At 42.5% G+C, this 26,896-nt stretch overlaps 1 protein-coding gene across 4 annotated transcripts in view; it reads left to right on the top strand.

The window, feature by feature from the left end:
• Positions 1 to 5,398: 5,398 nt before the first annotated feature.
• The window catches only part of Cttnbp2 (cortactin binding protein 2), a 148,747-nt gene continuing 127,249 nt past the window's right edge, over positions 5,399 to 26,896 (top strand). For 2 of the 4 annotated variants that reach the window (XM_006505104.3, XM_011241065.3), the window contains exons 1-2: positions 5,399 to 5,961; positions 18,560 to 18,667. In XM_006505104.3, coding sequence (XP_006505167.1) covers positions 5,881 to 5,961; positions 18,560 to 18,667 — 189 coding nt within the window. In that variant the 5' untranslated portion in view covers positions 5,399 to 5,880. The remainder of the gene's footprint in view (positions 5,962 to 18,559; positions 18,668 to 26,896) is intronic. The other 2 variants (NR_149735.1, NM_080285.2) reach the window with 1 other exon arrangement.

Genomic DNA, 26,896 nt, shown 5'->3' with positions numbered 1-26,896 from the left:
TTTGAACACTGAACTTGCTTTTGTATTGAATAGAACATATCCAGCATTAAAGGGAAATTTTAAGGTTTAGTTTTATAATGGGCTCTGCACTTCTAATCAAAGGCAGGAAAGGTCAGTTCTCTCAACCTATTTATATAGTTTTAAAACTTTCTAAGAAAAATACAGCTCTGCTATAATTAATGCCTAACAGTATAAACACTTCTGCCTTCACCGTTGCCTAGTAACTGCATACTGCAAGCCAGTGGGGTGGCTAAAGAGGCTGAACAAGTGGTCTAGCTAAGATCCATTTCCAATTCAGATGGTTGAGGGGCAGCTGTAGGCCAGATCCTTTTGTTAAAACTGTTCTTTCCCCTCAAACATCCTTGTACACAACTTATGCTTGTAAGTGATTTCTGCAGGTAGGGATGGAAACCAGGAAGTAATGATGGAGAAGAATTTAGTAGAATGGATCCAACTCTACCTGGGTTTTCTATACTAGTCCTGCGGTCTATTAGAGGAACTCAACCAGGGGATGATATTCTTAAAACCTCTTTATATCTATACTTCTTCAGTAAAATCTCATATCTGAGCTGGGTGTGAGGCTTATACCTGTAATCTCATCCTTTGAGATGCTGAGGAAGGAGAATCAGAAATTCAAAGCCAACCTGAGTTGGAGGCCAGTTTGTAGAGGAATTTTAATCCACCAATGTGGCTGCTCTAGCAAGGGATTGAATCCAATGATATGATCTGTCCAGAATGCAGACATGACCTAGATTACAATATTATCTAGCTGAAGCACACATGCCCTTAGTACACACCTTTAATTATTAACAATAAAGGCACGGTTAGTTTGTAGAAAGAAACAGCCATGTTTGAAAGTGACAGCTAGTTGAAGGGCAGACAAAGTGATGAATGAGAGAAAGATTTGATAGAATGAGTCAGATAAGATATGCTGAACTCTGATGAGAATACTTGGTCAGCTAGAATACTTAAGAGCAGCTCAGGAAGAGAGAAAGGGAGACATAGATATGTGGCATGTGGCAGGTGGTGACAGTTTTACAGGGACAGTTTTACAGACAGAACAACCTAGACACAGGTGAGCACAGAATGAGTCAGAGGATGAGAAGAAGCCAGAAGATTAGAACATATTGCCTAAGTTAGTATGAGGCCAGGCAGAGCAATTCAGTCAGAAACCAAGGGAAGCCAGATTGAATCAGTCAGCTTGGAAGATTAGATTATACAAAGGATAGAAGCTTCCAGGCCTAGGCCTAGGGATAATAAAAACAAAGAAGTAAATGCTCTGGTCTCAGCCCAAACTGTGTGTTCACACAGCCTGAGGACAGCTCTCATCTCATCACTTCATCTGAGGAAACAAAAGGGGCATTTGAACCAGTTTGAGTAACACAGTTGGACCCCATCTCCAAAGGAAGACAAACTACTACCCACCTCTCCCCCCCCCAAACCCTGGTATTTGGATACCACTTTGGTAATTAAGTGGTTCCCAGATGCAGATCCGGATAAAAGATGGCATGATGGCTAGTCTTTGTTGTCAACTTAACTATATCTAGGATCATCTAGAATCCAAGCAGCTGGGCATGCCTATAAAAGACTTTCTTGATTAGATCCCAATCATTAAGGGAAGACACACCCTAAACCTGGGCTACCGATTCTGGTTCTAGCCCACATAAAAGGGCAGGTGAAAAGGAAGATTTTGCTGTTTGCCTGCTTGCTTACTTTTGCTGGCAAGTTCATCTACTCTGTTCCTGAGACTTTTCTGCTGGTGCTAGAACCTACTTCTTAGAAATTCCAGTGTAGACTGAAGACTGGCACTTCTCTGGGAATCCTCAACATCAGCTTGGGAGTGCTGAGATATCCCATTTTGTAAACTGAACAACTACCATATTCTTTGCCTTTCAGTCAGGAGACAGTCATTGTTGAACTACCTGGACCACCACATATATGCAAGCCACTCTAATAAATCCGATTAGATAGGTGTGTGTTATTCATTCTTTTTTTTTTCACGTGTGAGAGGTTTATTGAGAGGGAGAGAGAAAGGAGGGAAGAGGTGGTGACAGAAAGAGAAGGGGAAAAAAGAGCGCGTTATTCATTCTGTTCTGTTCCTTTAGAGAACCCTAACTAAATACAGATGTTATCTAAGGGGAGTAGGGTGATTACAAGGTTACAGGTGATTTACATTTGGCTTTGACTTGCTTCCTTCATAACAGATTTAATTTCCTAATTAAATTTTGCTTTAGCTTAGGTAAAATTAGTTTGCATTTCCTTGGCACACACCAACTACAGTTGGTGAGGAGGGCTTCCAAATCCATAGATTGTTGACGAGAATGGCTAAGGAGATTCACATTAAATTTACTGAACTAACCCCACAAAGAGACTCCAGTACATGCAGATAATGACAAGTTATCTATGAAGGATGGCAGTCAGGCCATATGAAAACCCATTTCCGGCAAATCAAGACCTGACCTTAGATGGGGTGCTGGGGGCTAGCATACGTTCTGTCTTCCAGAACTCCCGAAGTTAAGATTTGGGGCTCCCTAGGTTGGCCACTTCATTCAGACAGGAATAAGTGTGGGAAGGGACCACTTCCATTGTATAACTATAGTCTTTGGGGTGTAGTCAGAAATGATTTGTTACTTGGTAATTTTGTCATTTGGCAAAGCTAAGGCATGATAGCATATGGTTTGCTCTCTGGAATTATCATAAATATCATTTGACTGAAGTAAAGGATTCTCTTCCATGGGGCTGGTTTTAGAACATGCATATGCTCCTTTATCTTTTCACATGGAAGGAAACCTCCCCTTGCATCACGATGTGTAACTCTCTGAGTTCTTGGCTTTGTGGCTCAGAGGATGTGGCTGGGGAGGCCAAGAATGGGTTTAATCAGGAAACCGCTTGGTTTCCCAACCACTGTCTCCATTCCTAGCCTCCACAACTCATTTCTCTGATCTTAAAAGAAACCTTTACAGAGAATCCTATAACTCAACACCTCTCTCCCTCTCTCCCTCTTTCCCTCTCTCCCTCTCTCCCTCTCTCCTCTCTCCCTCTCTCCCTCTCTCCCACTCTCCCTCTCCCTCCCTCCCTCTCTCCTCTCTCCCTCTCTCCCTCTCTCCCTCTCTCCTCTCTCCTCTCTCCTCTCTCCCTCTCTCCCTCTCTCCCTCTCTCCTCTCTCCCTCTCTCCCACAGTTTGCTAAACAATAAACCTCAGGTTACTTTGTCAGGAATATACCATCTATTTACAAAGAAAAATTAATCCAAATATTAAGGCTTGGATGTTTTTCTCCCCAATATATTCAGTATCTCTCCTTCCATTTTCATACAAATCGGAATCTATGGGTGAAGAACCTGGTTCCTCTCTACAATAGCAATTCCCCCCACCCCCACCCACCCACCCACCCTCTTCTGGTTCCAGCTTCTTTCTTCTACCTGCCTGCCTTTCAGAATTTTTCATTCTGTCCCTGGAGTGTCTTTCAAGGTTATGATTACTGAGCAGTTTAATCAAGTGTCAAAAGAGTTGTATTCTGGAGTGACCAAGTCATTGTCCTTTCAGATCTGTTTGCTTTAACTGCAATAGAGACTGGCTTTGGGTAGAAGGAGTTAATTTACAATAGCCTTGGAAGCTACTGGGAGCTATGGAGAGAAATTAAAGCAAGTGTCCTCCAGTAGAGAGGCAGCTCCAGGCCAGACCACTGGAGTGGGAGTTAACCCCTCCTCCTTTGCTGCAACTGCAGGATGTTCAGTCAGTTCATAGCAATGACAGTTTTAGGATAGAAGCAAAGGCTTCTCTTTCCCATATCCTGGGTTTTGACAGTTAAAACATGTGCTCTACTTTGGTTTTTATGCCTGTAGGGTTTTTTTTTTCCATTTACATACATACACATAAGCAAGAGGGGGAAAAATACAGGAATTGACTCCTTTTTTTGACACGTATCTGTTTGGGTTTTATTTAGAATGAAACCAAGCTGTTTCTTTCCAATGATGCAGTTAAATTTTTAACGTTATTATAAAATATCTTCAAATAAATGAGGCATTTAAAAATTGAGCTGCAAGCCTAAGAACATATCTACTTCCGAGCAATAAGGGGTTTTAGATACCTCTCCTTAATTCCTAAATGAAATATATTATTTTTTTCCTCCTGCCTCTCCTTAGAAGTATGCCAGGTAATTTTTAGAGTAATAATTCAGCATCGGTATTAAGAAAACTAATGTACAAAAACAATTTTTTAAAAATAAAAACAAAATCAGGAAATATCCTTGCTTTTAATCTTAACTATTTACGATCAGTTCAAAATCTTTTACAGTCACGTGCTTTCCTTTCGCCTTAGAAGTCTAGATAGTCTCATATTGGGTAATTTCAAGAGAGCAGTTGACTAAATGAAAGCAAGTGGTGTGATGACCAAGACAGAGTACAAGCCACAGGCAGAGGAAATCAGCCAACAGTAAACAAAGGAAACTCTGTGCCTGGGTAACTTGCAGGTGGTTCCTAAGCTCTGACCCTTAACCTCGGGGCTCCAGGTGTGTTTCCTGGACTGCTCTTTCTAGGGGGAACTTTCTAGATTTTGTTGACCGATTCCTTTCAACGTCTTTGTAGAAAATATTTTCTTTGATTTCTGACAATATTCGGATCCAGTTCGGAAAATGAACAGTTAAGGTGTCAGGTCCTGTCAATGAGAGCAGGCTGGGATCTTGTTGTTTAGTCATTTTGTTTGTTTGTTTGTTTGCTTGCTTGCTTGCTTGTTTTCAAGGCTATACTCCATGTACTGAACATTCCAGTCACCCACCTTCCAGAATATCAAGCGTGGGATTGGATGGTGCGTTGATTTGGCTTCAGGGAGACAGAGTTTGAATGCCTCCATTTGATTATGTGCTTTCAATGAACAAAATTTAAAAAAAAAAAAAATGTTAGAGATCTGGAGATTTGGGGAGGTCTTTGCCATAAGGTCTCAATAAGGTGATAGATTTTCAGATTCTGGGACTTGGCAGGAAAGGATGAGAACAGAATTAGAGGCAGGAGAAGAGGAGATTAATTGCTTGGGCCTAACTCATTCATATAAACTCCAGCCATGCATTTCCATATGATCATTTTTGACAAAGGTCTGTGTGTGTATCCTTGTGTTCTCATCTGTACGAAAGAAACTCCTGTTCTCTCAAAAGTAGTAAGACATTACTGGATACCTGGTGGTTTTTCAGAACAGACCTCAGGCTTGGGGCGGGTGGTGGTGGGAGATTCCACCTTCTTTGAAAAGAAACCCGAGCAGATAGGTACCTGCGGAGGAAGGGCGCTAAAAACAGCTGGACAGGGACTTTTAGCTGTGAGTTCAGACTTTCAGTTGATGGTTTGAGAGAGAACTAGCATCGAAGATGCGATAAAACAAAGCCGGGTGTACAAACCAAGAGGATAGACGTGTCCAGGCGACAGGGGCTGGCAAATATTAAGGAAGGCACCTCATTGGAGCTAGTGGAAGTGAGGGACAGTTGCTCAATTTTAGATTTATTTCACATCCAGGAGTCTGGCCTCCAGATCGGCTTGTGCCCCACTGTCTAAGCAAAGATTTTGGCCAGCCCGTCGCCTCGAGGGAGGAAGCTTGCTTTCTTTTGCATCCCCCGGTGTTTGGTCCCCTCGACACCAGCGCGAGGCCGCGCATCTCTGGTGCTGGTTCTTGGTCCCGTGGGAGCGACTGGGCTAGCGGGTGGGCGGGGCGCCGCGTCTCCAGCGCGCACAGGGTTAAGCGGCAGGGGCGGCGCGGAGAGGCGGGAGGGGGCGGCCGAGCTCCCGGGCTGAGAGCGCGGCGGCCACAGCCAGCAGCGGGTTAAGTACCGCCCGCGCCGAGAGAGCTGAACCCCGCCGCCGCTCCGAGCTCGCATTCGGATCCGCTAGAGCAGGAAGATGGCGACGGACAGCGCGAGCTGCGAGCCCGACTTGTCCCGCACCCCGGGTGACACGGAGGGGGCCACGGCGGAGGCGGCGGTAACCGAGTTCCCTGGGCGCGGGGAACCGCGTAGACGCGGGCTGGGGTTGGTGCCAGGGTCCCCACTGGACACTCCCCTAGGGGTGCCCGGTCCTTTCCTGGGATGCCTTGTCTTTCTCTAGGGTGCTCCTTTAACTCCCCGAGGTCTCCCTTCCCAAGGGTTTCCCTTCCTTCTCCAGGATATCCCCTCTCTCCTGTTCCTCTTCCCTTGATTACCCATTCCTTCCCCGGGGTGTGCCCTTCGTGTGTCCCTTCCCCGTAGTGTCCCCAGGGCCAGAAGCGGGCTCAAGTGGGGAAACGCCAGCCCCCACCCCCGGGTACTAGGGGCCTGTCGGTCCTTCTGGACACCACACGCGTCCCTGGTGACCCCTTTGCTCACTCGCGGGGTATCTCAGTCTCCATTGTTCACCTCTCCGGGGTGCGGAGCGAACGCCAGTCTCGGGGTGCCTGACACCTCTCAGGGGACCTGGGGTAGCAGAGGCGGGAAGGTGAACCATCGCTAGGCAGGTGTGGGGATGCTCTTTGTGTGTGTGTGTGGGGGGGGGGGGGGCTCATGTGTCTTGGGGAGACTGGTGAGAGAGGCCCCGTAGCGCCTGCACTTTGGGTACTAGCTGACTGCCACTCGCTCAGTCATCTGTAGGGACCTTCTTCCCTAGCTAAAGCGGGATTGAACTGGGTTTTCTGAACCCGGTGTCAAAACATTGTTCCCTTTCCCTGGCGCCTTGACTTGCTTAGGCTCGTACCTGCTCCCTTCTTTGATACTCTAAATGTCTGCATGCACAGACATTCTCTTCTTACCCTGCTGTGGGGTCTTGACCCACAAAGCCAGGTTGGAAAATATTTGCAGGTTGAGGAAGCAGCTCTTGCTAAAGCTGCAAAGACCTGCAAAGAAAGACAGGTCTGGGAGCGCCTCCCACTCTTGGCCAAATCCAACAGCTCTTTTGGAGGAGTGGGACTGAGTGAGCTGAGTATCGCATGGACAACCCCTCAGTGTCTTCCACCTCCAGATCCAAATCCGGGTCTGGGCAGCAGAGGGCAGGAACAGATGTAAACAACCTGAGCTGTTGAATTTCCTCCCACCTCTGGCTTGGAACGAAAAAAAAAAAAAAAAAAAAAAGATGTGGAGGAAGGTACTTGGGTTGATAGCTGCAAAAGGCAGAACACGAGAGGAGGGGAGGGGAAGGGGCACCACTAATCCCCATCGTGAAAGTGGAAGAATCTGGGCTTGGGGAGCTTTTGGGGGAAATTGAGTTTTCCATTCTTTGCTAATAAGAACTTTAAAGATATTTCAAATGAAGCCTTTCCCTTGTGAGCTACTTTCTTTCGGTGACAAGGGAGAAAGGGTCTATTAAAACAAGTCCCTCTGGGAGTTGAAATTATGGACTGTCCTGTTCTCCATGAGGAGGAGGGGGGAAGTGGAGGTGTGGGAGAACTCTATTCTTCTCCCCCAGGAAGGTGGATAGTTTGTTTAATCTACTTAGAAAACACCCCTTTGTGCCCGCAAGATATTTCAAGCACAAGATAAACCAACTCCAGCATGTGCTTTGTGATGTGTGATGTATAGGACTATAAACAAAACTGCATTGTCAGGAAGACTTTTGTTCCAACAAGGTCAGTGTTCCCTGTCAAGTGGTTAGAAATGTCAGGAGCCTAACTCAAATGCGGATAAATTAGCAGCTGGATTTTTTGATTCTTATTAAGTCAAGAAAAAAAAAATCTGGAAAGAACCTTCTTCATGATTCCCAAGGGATCCTGTAGGCTTCCAGCCTGCAATAACAGTACTTACTGTTTTTGTAAAAGTAGCTGTTTACTTTAAGGAAAAATGTTACCTTTTATTCTGTAAAATTGGAATATATATATATATATATATATATTTTAACAAGAAGTTTGCACTTGAAAAAGGAGCTCTTAACATTAGCTACTTGAGTAAACTGGTCTTTATTTATTTATTCATTTATTTATTTCGAGGCAGGATCACATGTAGCTAAAGCCTACCATGAACTCCTCCTCGTAAAGTGCTAGAATGAGAGGCCCTAACCCCCCCCACCCCCCTCCTCCACCCCAATCGCCAGCCTTAGCTGTTTTGTTGTTGTTTGTTTGTTTTTGGTTAAAGAAAACGTACAGTAATTCTGTTTGTCATGATTGTTTTTCATCTAATGGTTAAAAATTAAATCTATATTTTGCTTTTTGCCAACAAAAAACTTTATATATATATATATATATATGTATATGTATATATATACATATATACATATACACACACACACACACACACACATACATTTGGCAGAATTAGGCTAGTGAAGCCTCAAAGCCATTGGCTATTTTTGAAAGTGCATGTTTTCAGAGGGTTTTTTTTTTCCTATTTAGATTGTTGCTTAGTAACTGGCTTAATTTATAGTTTGCAGTTTAATATAATTTCCAGTGGAATGTTTTAAATTTAGTTTGTTATCCTTGTGCTTCGTTGTTTAAATCCTGAAAGCACCCGGAGCTAACAGCTACATTATTCAATAGGATCGTATTAATAGTCTACGCTGTGATCCATGCTGGGAGCCTGGGTTATTTTCAGTACCTCAGCCAAATGCGATGACTTTTATAGGCCATATTGCTATTTCTGCTCAGAATGTAACTCTTTCTGGTAGGCAGTATGGAAAGCAGAGTCTGCTTTGTATTGTCACTGTGGAATTTGGGAGTAAGAAAAAAATGGAGATCCATTTAAAGCTGTATTTGGGGAGGCAACCAGTGCCCCCCCTCCCGGACTTCTGGATTAGCTGATATGCCAAGCTTAGGTGTAGATGTTGCCATGAGGGTGGCAATTACAAGGAATACCGTGGCATCGGGGTTTTTTTGGTTAAAAAACACATCAGTGTTAAACTTTTACATCTGGCACCTTGAAAATTTTGTTTTCTAGGTGGCAATATTGAACAAAAATGCAAAAAAAAGGGGCCTTCTTAGCTAGTTTTGTTTTTTTACTTTTCACAAAATGAAATCATAGTTTTATAGTAGCCGGAGAATGTTGAAAGTTTGATAGAATAATTTAAAAGGGGAATGACATGAACTCAGCACACGTCACTCATCAGTCACGAAGGTGGTAACATCGTGGGTGGGTAGCATCTTTACTGCCTTTGACCTGTCAAAGTATGGCTATGGTAAACTCTGCAGTGTACAGAGGAGTCAAAGACAGGCATAAAAAATGTGGACAGACGTTTTAGGACTGACAATAAGAGAGAGAGTTCCTACTGGAAGGATCTGGAAATGTTTTATGAAAGGCACTGGAGATAGCCCATGATGGAGGACATGTGTGCTGGGCCCTCAGAAAGATGATACGAATGGAGATGGCAGAAAATGTTGTGTAGCCATGACGTTTCTTGAGTTTCCTCTGCAGGCATCCCATGCAAAGGTTCGCAAAGAGGAGTAGAAAGCTGTCACCATTTCAGCTATAGGTTTTAGAACGCAGCTTAGGTTTTGCAAAGTTTGAAAGGTTAGGATGGAGGTATTTTTACATGTTACACTGTTGGTTTTTAAACAATGGCTTACATATTTCTGTTTGCATCTGTTCTGTCTATTTTTACAGCAATTGGTGCTGCTGTTAAATTTCTCATAGGAGTAATTTTGTGTTGAAAAGCGTTTGGCCATTTGTGGTTGAATCCATACGAAAGCTAAATTACCAGTTGGTTCTGTTCTTATGTGTTTCCCATAAGTTTATATGTTGACAAAACATTTTACAGCATTAGTGCTTCTTCAGCAAGAAAAGATAGCTGCTGTTGATCGTGTGGCCATCAATGCTGTAGCGGGGGTAGAGTAGAACCTTTCAGGAGAGTTGTATGAGTTGATTTCTTAAATAAGGCTCATTAGAAGCTCTCATAATTCTTGATGTTGATCAGCTAATTGGAAAATATACTCTGTATTACAAGATAATAATGAAGATGTTGGTCTGTGGTTTATAATAGTAAACGCTGCAGATGTTTCAGGCCTTAAGTCAATAGACAGACTGACTTTCTTCCTGCCTTTCTTCTTCAGTTATGAGCACTGGACATTATGGACAAGTGTTTTTTAACTGAGCTACATCTTCTGGCCTTTGAATTTCAGTTTTTAAACATCTGTTGCTTGCTGTAGGGTGGAGGGTTAGTGTACATGCCATGGCTTACGTGTGCAGGTCAGAGGACAGCTTGGTAGAGTCGGTTCTCTCCTTCCATCTCTGGACCATGGGGCTCATACTCATGTCGTCAGGTTTGGGAGGCAAGTGCCTCTCCCTCCTCAGCCATCTCACCAGCCCCATTTTCATGTCCGTTTTCATTCCCTTTTCTAAGCTGTTCTTCTTAATGACGTAACAATGCTTTCCAGAGTTCTGTTTTCAAAATTTGATTTTCAGTGCTTTTAGTTTTTTTGTTTTGTTTTGTTTTGTTTTGTTTTGTTTTGTTTTTTCGAGACAGGGTTTCTATGTGTAGCCCTGGCTGTCCTAGAACTCACTCTGTAGACCAGGCTGTCCTCAAACTCAGAAATCTACCTGCCTCTGCCTCCCAAGTGCTGGGATTAAAGGTGTGCGCCACCACTACCTGGCTAGTTTTCTTTTCAGTCTCTTGTCTTCCCTGTGATAACTGAGGCTGAGCATGGAATGGTCACATGTTGATGAACATAGTGCTCCCTTCCTGGACTTTTCTAACGTTAAAGTTAATGCCACATCACTCATTAGGATGGTGTCTTAGTTAAGGTTTTACTGCTGTGAACAGACACCATGACCAAGGCAAGTCTTATAAAAACAACAAAAACATTTACTTGGAGCTGGCTTACAGGTTCACAGATTCAGTCCATTATCATCAAGGTGGGAGCATGGCAGCATCCAGGCTGTCATGGCACAGGCAGAGCTGAGAGTTCTATGTCTTCATCCAAAGGCTGCTAGTGGAAGACTGACTTCCAGGCACCTGGGGTGAGAGTCTTAAGCCCACACCCACAGTGACACACCTACTCCAACCAGGTCACACCTATTCCAACAAGGCCACACCTCCAAATTGTGCCACTCCCTGGTCCAAGAATATACAAACCATCACAGGTGGAGAGGAGGGAATGGTTGATAGATGAGAGACAAATTCCTAAAGGTTTGAGCCCAGGAAAAGATTGGACAGAAATGAAGAGATTAGTCAAGGCTTTAGAGTAGTGGACAGGCACATGGGATGTGGGACTCGAATCCAGCTTCACACGTGCCTGGCAGAGATGGAGTCACTTCTCTGCCCAGGGCTCATAGATCTTGCCACCTCAGCTCATTGGGGAAAAGACTTAATTAGATTCCTCTCGACTAATTACCTACTGCAAGACTTATATTACATTTAAAAAGGCTTTGTCTTGGGCTAAAGTGATATTGTAGTCAATGAAGAGCTTGAAACTCACTTAAGAAAGCCCAGCATGGTAATGTGAATTCACTTTAGGGAGGTAGAGACGAAAGGGTTTCTTGGGCTTTGGCAGTCATGGCCAGCCAGGTTATCTGATTGGTGAGATTCAGAAAAATGCTGGAACCTGTCTGTACAAGCAAGGTGCCATCACCCATGGACCATATAAAAGAACACATTTATATTTATCTCCCCTCCCTCTCCCCCTCTCTCTCTCCCATCCCTCTCTCCTTTCCTCCTTCTTCCCCACTTTCTGTCCAGAAGTTACTGTCCAGAGTGTAATGGCTATGGTAGCATTAATGGTGAAGTACTGCCAAGATTTTAGTTGTATCTATTTATTTCTAAGTAACTTAGAAATGACTAAGTTACTACTAAAGACTACTAATGCTGTGTATAGCATGCTGTAGTTCATGTAGAAATAGTGATTTGACTCCAAGACTCTTCTCTTTTAGTAAATAACTAGGTTGGGGATCTATTTGAAGGCTATAGTGAATACAGTATTTATGGAGTGAGGACACAGTTATAATTGATTTTGTTCCAGCATTTCAATATTTCACCAAAAGGGCACCAAGATGATCCAAAGACCCAAGCTCTTCTTCAAATGGGCTTGGTCACTCCAAGACCATCATTTTTGCCTTCTAGGTCCTCATTTATCTGAAAATCATCCCGTTGGCACTTGACACCTGCACATAATCAAGATGCATTATGTGGCGTGTTACAAACTTCTCTGTGGCACTCGTGAGATGTTGAAGGCTTCTCGCTGAGGGGCTGATTCAAGCCTCCTGTTAGGCAGCATGGATATCTGAGATCTGATGGAAAAGTACTTGCTTTTTGTTCTTGTTTTGTTAGTTTTTCTGAAATGGGGGTTCTTTTTTTTTTTCCCTCTGGAGAGAAAATGGAAGAAGAGGAAATCTAAGAGGAGGAAAAGGCCTGTCAGAGCCACTTTTCTGTTTTCCCTTCAGCTTTCTTGTGGTTAAATTTAGCTATGCCCGTAGCCGGGTTCCCTTCCTGGCATTGTCTCATCACTGGTCCCTCCTCCCACACACAGTTGCTTGGCTAGTGTGAAAGTGTTCAGGCATTGCTGCCTGTCTAGAGGTACATGGTGGGCCCTGAGTTCTCACCAAGTCTTAAGGCCTTCCTTAGTTCCTTCCCTAGTGTAGGTTACTCTATGTGACTGACTAAAGGTGCCTCTGGAGGAGCCTGTCATGTTGTGTCTTAGTTGCTTCCAGAGCCAGAGCATGCTTTCTCTTTTGTAAGAGACCCTGTTGGGTGAAAGCATGAGAAGATGTGATATTCTTGCTGTCTTGACAGCAAGTAAGGATGGGGAGATGTTTCTAAAGATGAGTTCATACTTTGGGGAAATGCACAAGGCAGGCTGTGATTAATTGCCACATGAGGAAATGCAGCAGACTGGATGGAAAGGGAAGGGAAAGATTTCTGCAGTCTACAAGAGCTTGCAAGTGTGAAGGTGGCCCTGTTTGCTGAAGAAAGATGAGACCCAAGGGGGCGGGGCAGTGAGAAAAGTGAGTTGAGGAAAGAAAAAGCAGGGGTGAGAGAGTCTCCCCCGCTTTCCCTCTCCTTCCCTCTGCAACACACACACACACACACACACACACACACACACACACACACACACACACACACCTTTCTTTTCCTGTCTTTCTGTTGTTCTGACAGGATCTCACTGTAGCCCAGGCCAACTTGGCTTCAGGCTTTTAGCAACCTGCCTTCAGCTTCCCAAGTGTTTAGGCCAAGGAATGAGCCACCACACCTGGGTATAATTTTTTGAATAGTTTGAAGTCCTGAGGGCCATGTGCTTTTTTTTCCCCCTTGAGAATTCGTATAATTGTTTTAAATTCAGGCTCTAAATGTTTAGAAAGTTGCACTTAATTTCTATTCATGTTAATGCAACCTTCAAGATTTGAAAGGTTCAAGATATCTCATCAGTTTCCCTCTGTATGGCTCTTATTTGTCTTCAAAGAAACTCTTGCTTCCTTACAGAGATCTGAGTGCAGTTCGTTCTTAGTGTAAAGTATTAAACTAGGAAAAACACATTTCTGTAATTTTGAAGCAAAAATGCAAAATCAATTTTCCTCAAGTACTTCTCGAAGGCTTTTAGTCTCAAGGAAAAAAAAGTAAGATTTCCTCAATCCATTAATACAGTTGCCCTCCCCCCCCCCCCATATGAAACCAAGGCACTTGAGAGCTAGAGATTTTAGAAACTATTAGCCTAGTAAGCCCCCATTTAGAGATTACTAAACCCAACATCCTCTTCTTACTTGGGAGAAGCCAGAGAGCCAAGCAGATAAACCCACTTGCCCTTCCAAATCTATCTCTTGCCTGGTCTTCAAGCCCTTTGCTTTCTCAAATACCTTTCTACTTAAGATTATAAAGGCAATGATTTTATGGAACTGGAAGGGTGGGGGAGCTTAGTGTTGAAAGGAAGAGCCAAGCAAAATGACTGGCTGTGTGCTTGAGTCCTTTTTTATTAAGGATCACTAAAATGACTGATGTGTTTGGGCAACTGTTTGAGGGACACTTCTGCCCCTGTAGCTCAGAATTTTCCTTGCAAGCTTTTTGTCGACTGTTACAGTTAGCGTCAGGTGTCAACTTGACACAAACCTATCGTCACTTGGGAAGGAATTGAGGAATTGGCTTGTGGCCGTTTCTACATGGTATCTTCTTAACTGATAAATGATGTGGAAGGACATAGCCTGCAGTAGGAGGAACAATTCATAGAACTGTGGATATAGTCTGTGTAAGAAAACTCACTAACTGTAAACCTGACATCCAGCCAGTCAGCAGTTTCCTCCATGATAAACACACACTGTAAATTAATAGACATGACTTGGCATATCTCAAGGCAGATGTTCTCTGTTTGACCAGACTCTGGCAATTTCTAATTAATTTATTTATTTTACAATAGGTGTTCAGAACAGGAGATTTCCTGGATATGGTGACTTTTCTGACAAATGACCTCAGTTTCAGCTTCGTGTTGTCAGTTTCATTATTATTATTTCCTTTGTGTCATTGTCATTGAAAGGATGTAATCTGAACTTACTGTTTGTTTTGCAGTTTTTTATTGAAAAGTGAGTTCAGTAATAAGGCATACTCTGAACTGTTTCTCTTGGTACTTGAGGGGACAGTCTTTTTGTTTTCTTCAGAGCTCTGAAGATCCTCAGGCTGTTACGTGAACAGCAATGTGTTCTGTCACCTGTCTACTTTTGAAAATTAGATTACCGTGGTTGTTTTAAAATAAATATCATAAGATGTAGGATAATTTAATTTAGTGAACCAAGATGCACCCTTTAGGGCTAGTAGATTGTGTTTACAATCTCAGCTGCACAGAAGACTGAAGCAGGAGGATTGCAAGTTCAGGGTGAACATGGAATACAGAGTGACTTCAAGGCTCACCTTCCAAACTCAGTGAGACATTGTTTCAAGATAGAGAGTCAGAGGAGGCTTCGGATAATATAGCTCAGTGGTAAAGCGCTGGCTTAGCATGCATGCAGCCCTGGGCTCACCCCCGAAAATGTCAAAGTGCTTCCCCCCTTTTTTTTAAAGGAGGCTCTTAACATCAATGTGTGTGTGTGTGTGTGTGTGTGTGTGTGTGTGTGTGTGTGTGTGTGCGCGTGCGTGTATGTGTGCATGTGTGTATTTTAATCAGCCTGCACAGGAACAAAGTTTTCTGGTTGCATTTTTGTTACCCCACACCCAACCCTCCTATGTGACTATCCCTGGCGTCCTCTGAGCTCACTCACCTTTTTATTAAGAAGCAGCAGAGAACTGTTAACTTATGTGTACAATCATCAGAGTCTTTAGAGCTCTACCATGTTTTCAGGTTCTTTCTTTGTCCCAGCTTCACTAGAGTGAGGGCGGAAGTGTCCGGTACTAGGAAATAGCTATGTGAAAATAGTTTGGAATTTTATTAGTAAAATCAAGCATTTAGTAAAGTTTTACTGAGGAAACAGAGGTGGACCTTGATGTAGTGGGAGAGAGATGGGCAGATGCATATGTGTTCAAAATAATATATCACTTAATACTTGGTGGTAGAAGACAGATCTTTTTCCTTTCTCTCTCTCTCTCTCTCTCTCTCTCTCTCTCTCTCTCTCTCTCTCCCTTCCTTCCTTCTTTCCTTCCTTCCTTCCTTCCTTCCTTCCTTTCTTTTTTTCTTTCTTTTAACATTCTGTATGAAACATTTGTGGTTCAGCAAGATCACTTGTAGTCGTGTTTTATGCCTTTAATGATTTCCCTTTTATTGACGTGATATATAGAAACATAGAAGAGCTGGTTGCAGGTCACACACCATGACGCTGCCAATGGGAGCAGGGCAAGCTCTTAACATGACTCTCACCATGAATCAGAATCTCGGCACTGTCTTTTATAATTTATTAGTCCTTAAAGTAGAGTGCTTTGCTCATGAAGCTTCGGAGAAACAAGAACAACAAGACACACAATTAATTAAAGTCTTTAGAATGAGCAGCAGCAGCATTAATAAAACATTATTCTCTAAAGCACCCAGGAATTGCAGTCTCAGAAGGGGAAAACCAGGATAAAAGTCTGTCTATCATCATAGTCAAGAGGCTGAGTTTATTGAACTTGGGTTGGTAGATTTAAGAAGACAGAAACAAAACAAGACTTTTAGGCAGTACCCTACTCTTCTCTACACAAAACGTCTGGGTTTTAATAGCAATTGGTCACCTAAACTCTGTGCTCAATTTTATACATATATTCTTGGACAGACCTCAGAAGAAATGTACAAAGTAGGTGTTAGGATTTTCAATGTGTTGATGAGAAAGCCGATCACTTAATGAAGTGCTTCTCAAAGTACTCACCATCCTTCAACATCAGCAGCCACTTGTTAGACAAATTCAAACCCACCCCTACCTTCGTTGGTTCCAAGTTTTAGGATAGGAGCCCTGCTTTATTTAAGACCAAGACTCAGGTGTTCTACCCACATGCTGAAGTTTGAGAACCGTTGGGTTATACAATCACCTGTGATAACGCTCTGTTTGTGGAACAGAATTTCAGATAGTGTACTGGACTTTACCACTTAGTGGGAATATGTCTACATAATGTCTAAATGGTGGTTTTCCAGTGCTTCCATTTGTCAAAAGAAGCCGTTTAGCTAGACTTTTTCTTTGAAAAGCTCTCTAGGTCCAGGCTCTTGCCACTGTAAATCATGGTTTTCTTCTTTAAAGTTTCCTTGGGAATGACATGTGACTGGTTCTGGTCATGTCTTGTGACAGTCCCTGAAGTCATGGGCTTTGCTGTGCTTGATCTTGAGTATTCATAGGGAAAGTCTCCTGTTAGATACTTAAATGCCAAACCCTTTCTCATTGGCTGACTGATAGAATGCACTCATTCAATGTGATGCTCACACAGGCCATTCTGGAGCGTTGCTGCTGTGTGCCACATGCACAGATAAGCCAGGCACAGGCACGGGCACAGGCACAGCTGGTGCAGCTGGTTTACTGTTTACTAGTTGCATGATCTGTGTATGCTTTCTGACTCCTGAGTTGTAGTTTCTTCAACTGAAAATAGAGGTGTCCTGTGGATTACATTTTGTTCTTTGAGAATACTTTGGAAAACATTGAATGCTATATAAATGTGCAGTCAAGTTCTAGAGTGCCTTGAAGAACACCTTCTGAGCTCAGATGTCTGGAGATACAGTGATGAACTAGGTTATCTTTACTAGGTAGGGAATGAGTGGGTTTCTCACAAAGTGCAGGGACTATGGTGTTTGGCAGAGGACCTCATACTCTACACTAACTTAAACTCGGGCTAACATTCTGAGTGATCCTCTCTCAGCTCCAGCTGCAGAAGATCTCCATGTAGAAGTCATAAACAAAGAGGTTGGTAGTAAGGACAAGAATTTAGAGATAATGGTTATCTGTGAGAGCTAACAGAGAGCTCGGAGGTAGTCACCAGGAACCGTTGTAAAAGAAGAAATGATAGGGCTAGAAGAGTGTGGGGTATGGAATAAGACTACCTTGGCCCCTGTACAGACTCCTTATTCTGTTCTCAACTCTCTAAGAAGCCTTTTTCTCTAGCCCTTGAACCATATCTCAACCTTTATAGAAGGACAAGAAACTACATAGGTTTGTTTATTTATATCTGTAGCCTGGTTACAATGTCACCTGATGACACATCAGAATAACTATATATCAGTGGTGGTTCAGGTTAATTAAAAGCATCTCTCTCTCTCTCCCTCTCTCTCTCTGTGTGTGTGTGTGTGTGTGTGTGTGTGTGTGTGTGTGTGTGTAAGAGATGACAATATGAAGAAGAATATGTTCCTTAGACAGGAGCCATTGTTTGTTTTCTACTCTGGATTCTTGCCTATGGCATTGGAAACCTGAGAAAGCTCAAATATCTGACTTGAAGAGAAGACAGAGTTCTAAAACGTTTAGTAAAATTTTCAGGTCTTCGAATGTAGGCTGAATGGAAGACAAAACTTTTCTTCATGGCCCAAGTAACACATCTGCAGGCCAGATTTGGGTATAGACAGCCAGCTGGTGGCCTCTGCTGTAGAATGTTCTGTAAACAAGATCTGTTATTATTGGGTGCCCTGGAATTTATAATACCCTCCCAGGAGCCACTATGTCAGGGACCCTCCAAGGAATACATCTGTGTTTTCTTGTTACCCTCAAAATTAGCCCCCTACTCCCAATCCCAAGGCCAGGCCTGTTTTGATATAGACTTCAGAGCCTTTTAAATTTGTGCTGCATATGTTGGAGAGATTCTAAGTCCAGATGTTTGGGCAGTCAAACAACTATATCTCTTTTGAGGGGAGACTTGCAGAAATGGCATTACAAGGTTTTCTCTCTCTAGGAGGTGGGTCTTGCACCCAGCTGCTGGATAGAAATGATCCATTGATCGTCCATGTCTATCCTGATTGCTCTCTTTTGAATACATGTACATTTATATATGAGTGGGTGGAATTTACATGAGTATACATGTATGTGGAGACCAGAGGATAATCGTGGATATCATTCTTCAGACATCAACCCCACCCCCTTTGTAAAGACATGGTCGCTTATTAGGCTAAAATTTGTCAAGGCTAAACTGGCAAGCCAGTGAGCCCTGGGAATTGCCAGCTTCCCCTTCCTAGTATGTGGGATATATATCCCAAAGCCATCGTGCTTGGTTTCAGGATATCCATCCTTTTCAGGAAGGATGTTAGTGCTGATTCCAGTTTCAATTTGCCTTACAGAAAAAGGAATTTGATGTGGACACGCTCAGCAAATCAGAGCTGCGGATGCTCCTTAGCGTGATGGAAGGTGAACTAGAAGCCAGAGACCTGGTGATTGAGGCCCTGAGGGTAAGAGCATTCTCGGGGGGTGGGGTACCACTAACATTTCTGAGGGGAGCAAGGGCAGAGCTACTTTCCCTCTTACTTTTCAAATCACTGGCATTTATGGTGTTAGATCAGGTTAATGTATATTCCTCACTCAAAACATCAGCCTTAGCAAGACTGACAAACTGAAGTCAGTTGGTTCTTGAGATGACAGAAGTTGAGAGTAAACCATTGAAAATGTGAGATTTGAGACATCGCCATGGTAACAGGAATCCTTATATGTATTGAATATTTGACCCTTGGACATACAGTTTTAGAAAGTTAGTACTATGGTGTCTTGTATGTGCATGATAGCTGTGGGAGAAAATTAAGAGAATTATTTATAGAAATATTGCCGACAATCTATCTTTTTACTTCCCATGTAGGTGATGATTTTCATTTTCAAAAGCTCAAGAGTTAAAATGAAAACGTTTGTGTCTTCAAACTATTTTTACCTGAGTTTTCAAAAGCTTAAGAATATTGCTATGATAGCTTACAAAGAATGTCATTTGCCTCAGTTACATTTTCTTTTGGAAATAATGTTAAACTCTTGATGCAGTTTTCTGATTGGAGTTCTACATCTTCATTTGTTTTGGTCTGTCAGTCGGTTCTACGTTTCAGTTTTGTTTTATTATTTTTCCCTCTTCTATATCCATTTGTATGTAATTAGATATACCTTGGCTCTCAGTGTTTTGGCAGAGAGGATTGTAATCATTACACAGAAAGCATGGGTTTATCTTATTTCACTAAAGATTATTTCCTTAAACTTTGTCCTAGGGACCTTATTTAAACATGTGAGAATCTGTAAAATGGCAGCTGATTGTTGCTTGTGACAAGAGCTTTTCCAGTGAAGAAGGGAGCTAGGGATGGTAGATGGTCACATAGGATGTGCAAGGGTGTACCCAGCTTTTCAGGGGCGTACCCAGCTGTACAGGGGTGAGAAATTGATCCTGAGTGGGAGTGGAAACAGCTCCTGAATTTCACATCTAGAAGTTGTGCAGTAGGTATATTGTTTACCATCGGGTCCATGGCCAAGAGCAGTGTACTCATACAATGGGAGTTCAGTTGTATCATCCACGGAGCAGTACCAATGTGGGGATACAGCCTTTTAAATAAGGAGCTTTATTCAGTAGACAACAGCACGGTTTGGTTGTAAGTGTTGTCTGTCCTGTTCCACATTGAGAACATAGCACTAACACGTGTGACTCTGCTACAGAATGCAGTCACCAAGTCACCTAACCCCTTAAAACCAAATGGAAGTGCAGGTCTCCAGCTTGTCCTTGGGTGTTTTCCTATTCTGTGTTAAGGGGAAACACGCACTGGCCCTGGGCAACTTCCCACTGCTTACACACACCATCGACACTTAGCCGATTCTTTGTTTTTATGTTTTAAAAAGCACATGTGTTTTCTTTAATTGCAAATTCTCCAATTGGAGGAGTCCAAGTAAAGGTTCCTCAAGTATCAGGCATATATCTTCGATAGGCTCAGAGTTTGAGTTACAAGGAAACTTACATGGTTTAAACCCTACTCAAATCCTATTTCTCAAGCTTGTGCTTTGCTAACCCGCCATGGGCATTATGGGTAAATTGGAAGTTAAAGTAGGATGTATTAAAGGAAAAAGCAAAGAAATACAGGTAAAAAATCTCAATTGATTATGACATGCATTTCCTGTTCTCTAATAGAACTTACTAAGCTGGGGAGATTTTGGAGGAGTCGGGGGAGGGTAAACTGTAATCAGAATGTATGGAAAAAATTACTTTCAGTAAAAGAAAAATAGAAAAAAATTATGAATTGCCATTTATGTTCATGCTCCCTAGAAGGTATGGTGAGCTTGTGGCCAGTTGCACCTATTTATAGCATTGCTGTAAAAACACAGTTGCAAGCGATTCCTGAGCCACACCTACCGGCACGTTGACTCAGATGCAGGGAGGTGGGTTTACTGAAATGGTGAATGACGTCTGGTTAAGTTCCCCAAACAAAAGTGCATGTTTAGCCAGGCCCTGTGGTGCATGCTGATGATGGAGCTCAGCACTGGGGAGGCAGAGGCAGGGAGATCAGCTTAAGTTCAGAACAAGTGTGCTCTCCATAGCAAGACCTCAAGTCAAACACAACGAAACAAACAGAAAGAAACAACAGAAGAAGGAATACACATTTACATGGGAATTGAATCTCTAGAAAATTTAGGGTTTTTAAAAATAATTTAAATAAGTTGTTTACCGATAAAAAGGAACTCCTCTTTTATCTCAAAATGGTCATACTGAAAGTTCTAATGAGAAGAATAAACTGAGAGACATTTAAAAGTTTGAAGAGGACTTGAAAAATTGCTGGAGGCAGGCAGATCTCAAGAGTTCAAGGCCAGCCTGGTCTCTATGTGCGTTCCAACACACAGAGAGAAACCTTGTCTTGAAGAACCAAAGAAGAAAATAAAAGAAGAAAACCAAGATCAGAGATGTGTGGCTGACTCTCCTCTCTGCCTCTTAAGAGCCAGTTAACGAGAAAACAAAAACGTTCTGCCCTGCTTCAGCATAGCCCGTGGAGAAGTGCTGGCTGAGAACAGTCTCCTGTGTTTAAAGATTGAAATCAAACAAACCAGTGTGAAGCCCTAAGAGAGGAAGATGCATCCAGGACCACACATGGGCTTACACAGGAGCCTTTCTTGTCACACAGACGCTGTATGGAATTCGGCATGTGAGATCTTCTTAAAAGCTTTCTTAACAAAATGATGTTTATGATTTATTTAAATATTTAGAGATCTGGTTTAAAGAGTGGGTACTAATGGAATTCTCACATACCTGTGGTACCCAGAATAGACTCAAGTGCCAGGATTTAGTATTGTTCTAGTCAAATATTTACTTGAGTCCAAATGTGTCTTCCAGTTGCTGTTTCCTTAACTGTGTAGCAGAATGTGACCTACTAGCCAATTAATGCCACAGACAGAAACTGAGAAGAAAAGATGTGAAGAATTTTATTTCACATTAGTAGATAAACTTATCTACAAATTAAGAACCAAAACCTCTTTAAGCAGTAACCAGTAGAGCATGAATCTGCAAATAAAGAATTTTTTAAGTTAAAAAAAATGTACTTGAGCTTAATAATTGAAATAAGGGATAACTAATTTGTACCTTGAACGGTATTAAATTTGCAAGTGACTTTATTGTGAAGTACCCAAATTCTTTAGAATTTAAAAACGTGTTTCAAACCAAGCTGTCTCACTTTCTAAATCACATGATCCTCCTGGTTGTTTTGACTTTCAAGTTATAAAGATTTCATTGATCATTAGGTAGGGAGCAATAGACTTTTCAGAAGAGTCCATAAATATAAGTTTGGCAAGACAGATTATAATGTGTATCTTGGCATTTTTTTTGATGCTTTTCTTTTTAAGAGAAAAACTACTTTCCATATAAAATGTCCATGGCTTTATAACTTAAAAGTTTTGTAAACAATAATCTTCGACCTGGTTTTGCTCTATAGGCCAAGATGGCTGTGAACCTGGACCCACCCCTCCACCCCCCCACCCCCCCACGCTTGCCTCAGCCTCCTGGGTGCTAGGATTGCAAGCCAGTACCACCATGCCCACTTCTAGGAATGACCTTTTCTGTTAAGAAGAAAATTGAATTTTAGAAAGGGCCGCCTTAGCCTGGCAGTGGTGGCATACACCTTTAATTCTAGCACTTGGGAGGCAGAGGCAGGTGGATTTCTGAGTTCAAGGCCAGCCTGGTCTACAGAGTGAGCTCCAGGACAGCCAGAGCTACACAGAGAAACCCTGTCTCGACTCCACCCCCTCCCCCAAAATACTAAATTTAAAAAAAAAAAAAAGAGCAGCCTTGACTATTGACATCCATAGGTGTAGGCTGTCTGTATGCCTCTTTCCCCTTTCCTTAAGCGTGATAAATGAAATTGACTGTACTAAGGATAGCAAATCGTCCTCTTAAACTTTATAAATAGGCCAACTGTAGGGGGCAATGCTCAGTTATTTGCATCAGAATTTTAAAAACCTTGACCATTTTATCATTTCTTTATATAAAATGCACTGTTAGGCTCTGGTAACCTAGAGGACTATCAAGTGACATAAATGCCTATGCAAGGGACTGTGTAAACAGCTGTATATAGGAGAAGTCCCTTTCTCTCTCTCAGGGTTTTGAAGCTAAGTGGCGGGAGCTAGGGAGCCAGCTCTTTCTTAATCCCCCTCTAACTGCCAGGATTATTTGTTTCACTCCCCTCCTGAGGGACTTGGACTCCTCTGTGTGGCAGAAGCTTGGTTTTGGGCAGCTCCACATGCCAATGTATAATAAGAGGAAAGGGAGGAAGTGAATTGCTAGCCCCTTTAGCCTGCAGTCTTTTTTGCATCACACTGGAGAGTTTCTGGAGTTGGACAGGGTGGTGAATGCTTGTTAGTGCAATGCAGGAGACTGAGGCAGGAGGATTGAGAGCTTGAGGCCAGCTCCATAGTGAGACCCTACCAAAGATAAACAAAAACACATTCAATGAATACTTAAGAAACTAGAGAAAGCACCCAAGGAACTAAAGGGAACTGCAACCCTATAGGTGGAACAACAATATGAACTAACCAGTACCCGGGAGCTCTTGACTCTAGCTGCATATGTATCAAAAGATGGCCTAGTCGGCAATCACTGCAAAGAGAGGCCCATTGGACTTGCAAACTTTATATGCCCCAGTACAGGGGAACGCCAGGGCCAAAAAGTGGGAGTGGGTGGGTAGGGGAGTGGGGGGGGTGGGTATGGGGGACTTTTGGGATAGCATTGGAAATGTAAATGAGGAAAATACCTATTTAAAAAAAATTAAGAAAAAAGAAAGAAAGAAAGAAACAGTTCTTACCAGGCAGAAAGTGAAGGTGGAGTTAGTTAAGGCGCATGAAGGCGAGACATAGCACAGCAAACTTATCAGAAAAGTGCTATATTCCCACTTTGTATATTTTCAAATGAATTCTTCCCAGTACTGCCATTTATGCCAGACTTTGCTTTTTCTCAAACTGTCACAGAGCAGTGTTTAGTGTTTTTGTAGTTTGATCTACATTTTATAATCAAGTGAAACAAAAGCCTCATCTACTCATTGTGCTCTTAAGTGATATTACTTTAAACTTTAAACTAAAGCAGGTTTTTCTCAACCTCAGCACTGTTGATATTTGGGACTAGATTCTCTTGAAGGGAGGAGAAATTATCCAATATACTTCCCGGAGGTTAGCAGCATTCCACATTGGCCTTCCCCCAACCCATGCTTGCCAATAGCATCGTCCACAGCTGTGATGAGAAGGAGGGTCTACTCTGAGAGACACAATTGCTCCCAGGGGCTCAACACCATTCTACAGTTGTGTTGACCACTAGAAATGTCACTTTAAAGACTTTATTTGAAAGAAAAACAAAGGAATGTAAGTACTCTAAATAAATTGAACCATTATGGTACACTGGTTTCCTTGTGAAGTACTGACCCTTTGAAGCTAAAGGCTAATCTGAAAATGTCCATTTTAATAAATTTTATGATCCTTTCCGAAGATGTCACATATTTTACTATTTAAAATTGCAGTATAGGCTGTTTTTTTTTTCCCAGAACTTAAGTGCTTTTACTTTTCATAGTGAAGTATGCTTATGATTGTAATCCTCGGTATTGGAATTTTGATACAGAATATATGATACTGGGGAGTTAACTCAGAGCTTCTTACAGAATAAGTAGGTGCCCACCCTTCCACTGATCTGGGTCCCTAGTGCCAGACAGAACTGATGTGTTCTGCTCTGGTTTTAAAAGCAGCCCTCGGTGAAGGGCAGGACGTTGAGAGCATAGCTTGTACAGTGTCTGTGCTAAGTGTTGATACATAATACTAATCTGGCTTCTCATGGGTTTCAACTAAGTAAACCATGAAGGGTTTACAGTCTTTGAGAATTCCCCTATGATTGCTGGCAGTCGATGGACCGAAGTATATTTGTTTTGTATATGTTGTGCATTGTAAAGAATGGGTTTGGTGAGCAGAGCTGAATTTATGAAAAACAAATTCATTCCTCTCCTTTCCTGTTCATGGAGATAAGATGTTTCCATGTCTAGCGAAAGGAGGGAAGCAGTGTTCAGGATTGGAGTCATTTCTGCAGCAAAACCAGTTTTTATAAAGTGCAGATAGCCAGTGATTTTAAAATACTATTGTACTTTGTCTAGCAAGACAAAATTAGAAACTATCCATTTTCTTTCTGAGAATTTTATTTTAAGTGAATAGTTACCATGAGTTAAAAAAAAAAAAAGGAATACAGAGGAAAAAGACTGTCTTATATGTTAAGAAATCAAGGTGATGTTAAAAGCACAGGTCTATGTCCAGAGGTCACCTACTGGTGATTCTTGGTTTTGTGTCCCAGAATGGTGCCAGGGACACATGATAATGTAGTAAGAAATGGAGATGATATATTAAGAAATGCATAGAACTCCTGAAAATGGAGGTAGGTTAGTGAGTAGGGAAAAGGGATCCACTTTAAAAAAAAAAAAAAAAAGAAAAACCTAAACCGCAAGGCTCATGCCTGACCTTTAATAGGCCATTTGCACAGCATCTGCTTGCTGATCTCTATATCATGGCCTTTTCTTGCAGCTGCTGGGTTTGTTGTGTGTAGCCCAGGAGGGCCTCCAGTATCTTTTGTCATATGTCAGTCTCCATCTGTATTCTCCTAACTCAGTGATGATGCTGTAAAAGAGAAGTGTTTATGTTACCAGCCTGGGCCCAGTTAGTGAGCCAGAGAACTAACTGAGCAATGCTTCCTTACTGAATACTAACACATTATGAAAATGTCTGTGAGCAGAACAAACTGCCAATGGCACTTGTGGGTCTCAGTGATGGATTCCTTGAAACTGGGCGCCGTGCATAGTCAGTTACACGTAGGAAGGCAGGACTGTGTTTTGCACAACTTGAAGATAATACGGTTACAAGGACCATCCAGTCGCCATGACCTGAAAAATTAGGATATTCTTTAAGACATTTTGGTAACAGTTTAGCCATATGATCTTAACACTCAAAGGCTAAGGTACAAGTTAGAGATCTGTGGATAATTTTCCCTTATACTTATGATTAATGTTACATCTTGATTGGAAAAAAAATATTAAGATTTTGAAGCAACACCCTCAGAATCCTACTACTTTTCCTCTAGTTGGAACAACGAGGGGAGGAAATGAGATTTCTTTCCACCTTTCTAAAGTTCTCAGTCAAACTATAAGTACATTTTTGTTTGCTTGCTTGTTTGTTTTGAGTTGTTCCTTTATGGTACTGCGGATTGGACCCCAGGCCCTTGCATATTATTCTAGTTTGTTTTTAGTTGCTTCAATGCAAACCATGACCAAAAGCAACTTGGATGGAGGGGAAAGGATTTATTTGAGGGTGGAGCTTAAGGCAGGAGCCTGTGGGCAGGGACTCAAGCTGGGATGCTTACCCCTCCCCCAGCTTGCTCAGCGCACTCTCTGATTCAGTTTAGGACCTCCTGCCAGGAGTGGCACTGACCACAGCGGGTTGATCAGCCCTGCATCAGCCATTGATCAGGAAAATGCACCACAGGCTTGCATCCAGGCCACACTGATGGGGACATTTTCTCAGTGGAGGTTGCTCCTTCCCAGATGCCCCTAACTTGTGTCAGGTTGACAAAATCTATCCAGCATGCCAGGCAAGCACTTTGCCACTAAGGTGTATCCCTAGCCCTATATTGACATATTTTGAGTCAGAGTCTTGGTTTGTTCCCAGATTGGCTGTGAACTTGCGATTCAATTATCCTGCCTTGGTCTCTTAAGTAGCTGAGATCTTGGGTCATGTCACTATCTCTAGCAATCACATTTTTTATTATTTTATTTTTATTTACTTATTTATTTTTTTACTTATTCACTTTACATCCTTCTCACTGTCCCCTTCCCAGTCACCTTCTCCCACAATCCTTCCCCACAGCGTCTCCCTTTCTCCTCTGATATGATGGGAACCCCTCCCCTGTGTACCTCCCACCCTGGCACTTCAAGTCTTAGCAGGCTAGGAGTTTCCTCTCCCACATATCCCATATACAGGCAACAGCTTCAGGGATAGCCCCCACTCCAGTTGTTTGGGACCCCCATAAAGACCAAGCTGCACATCTGCTACATATGTTCAGGGAGGCCTAGGTCCAGCCCTTGTATATGTTCTCTAGTTGGTGGTTCAGTCTCTAAGAGCCCCAGGGGTCCAGGTTAGTTGACTGTGTTGGTCTTCCTGTG

This window comes from Mus musculus, chromosome 6 (genome assembly GCF_000001635.26).
Source record: "Mus musculus strain C57BL/6J chromosome 6, GRCm38.p6 C57BL/6J".
In the NCBI taxonomy this organism is placed as follows: domain Eukaryota; kingdom Metazoa; phylum Chordata; class Mammalia; order Rodentia; family Muridae; genus Mus; species Mus musculus.
The sequence above is the reverse complement of the archived record's forward strand: the minus strand, read 5'-3'. Positions and strand labels throughout refer to the sequence as shown.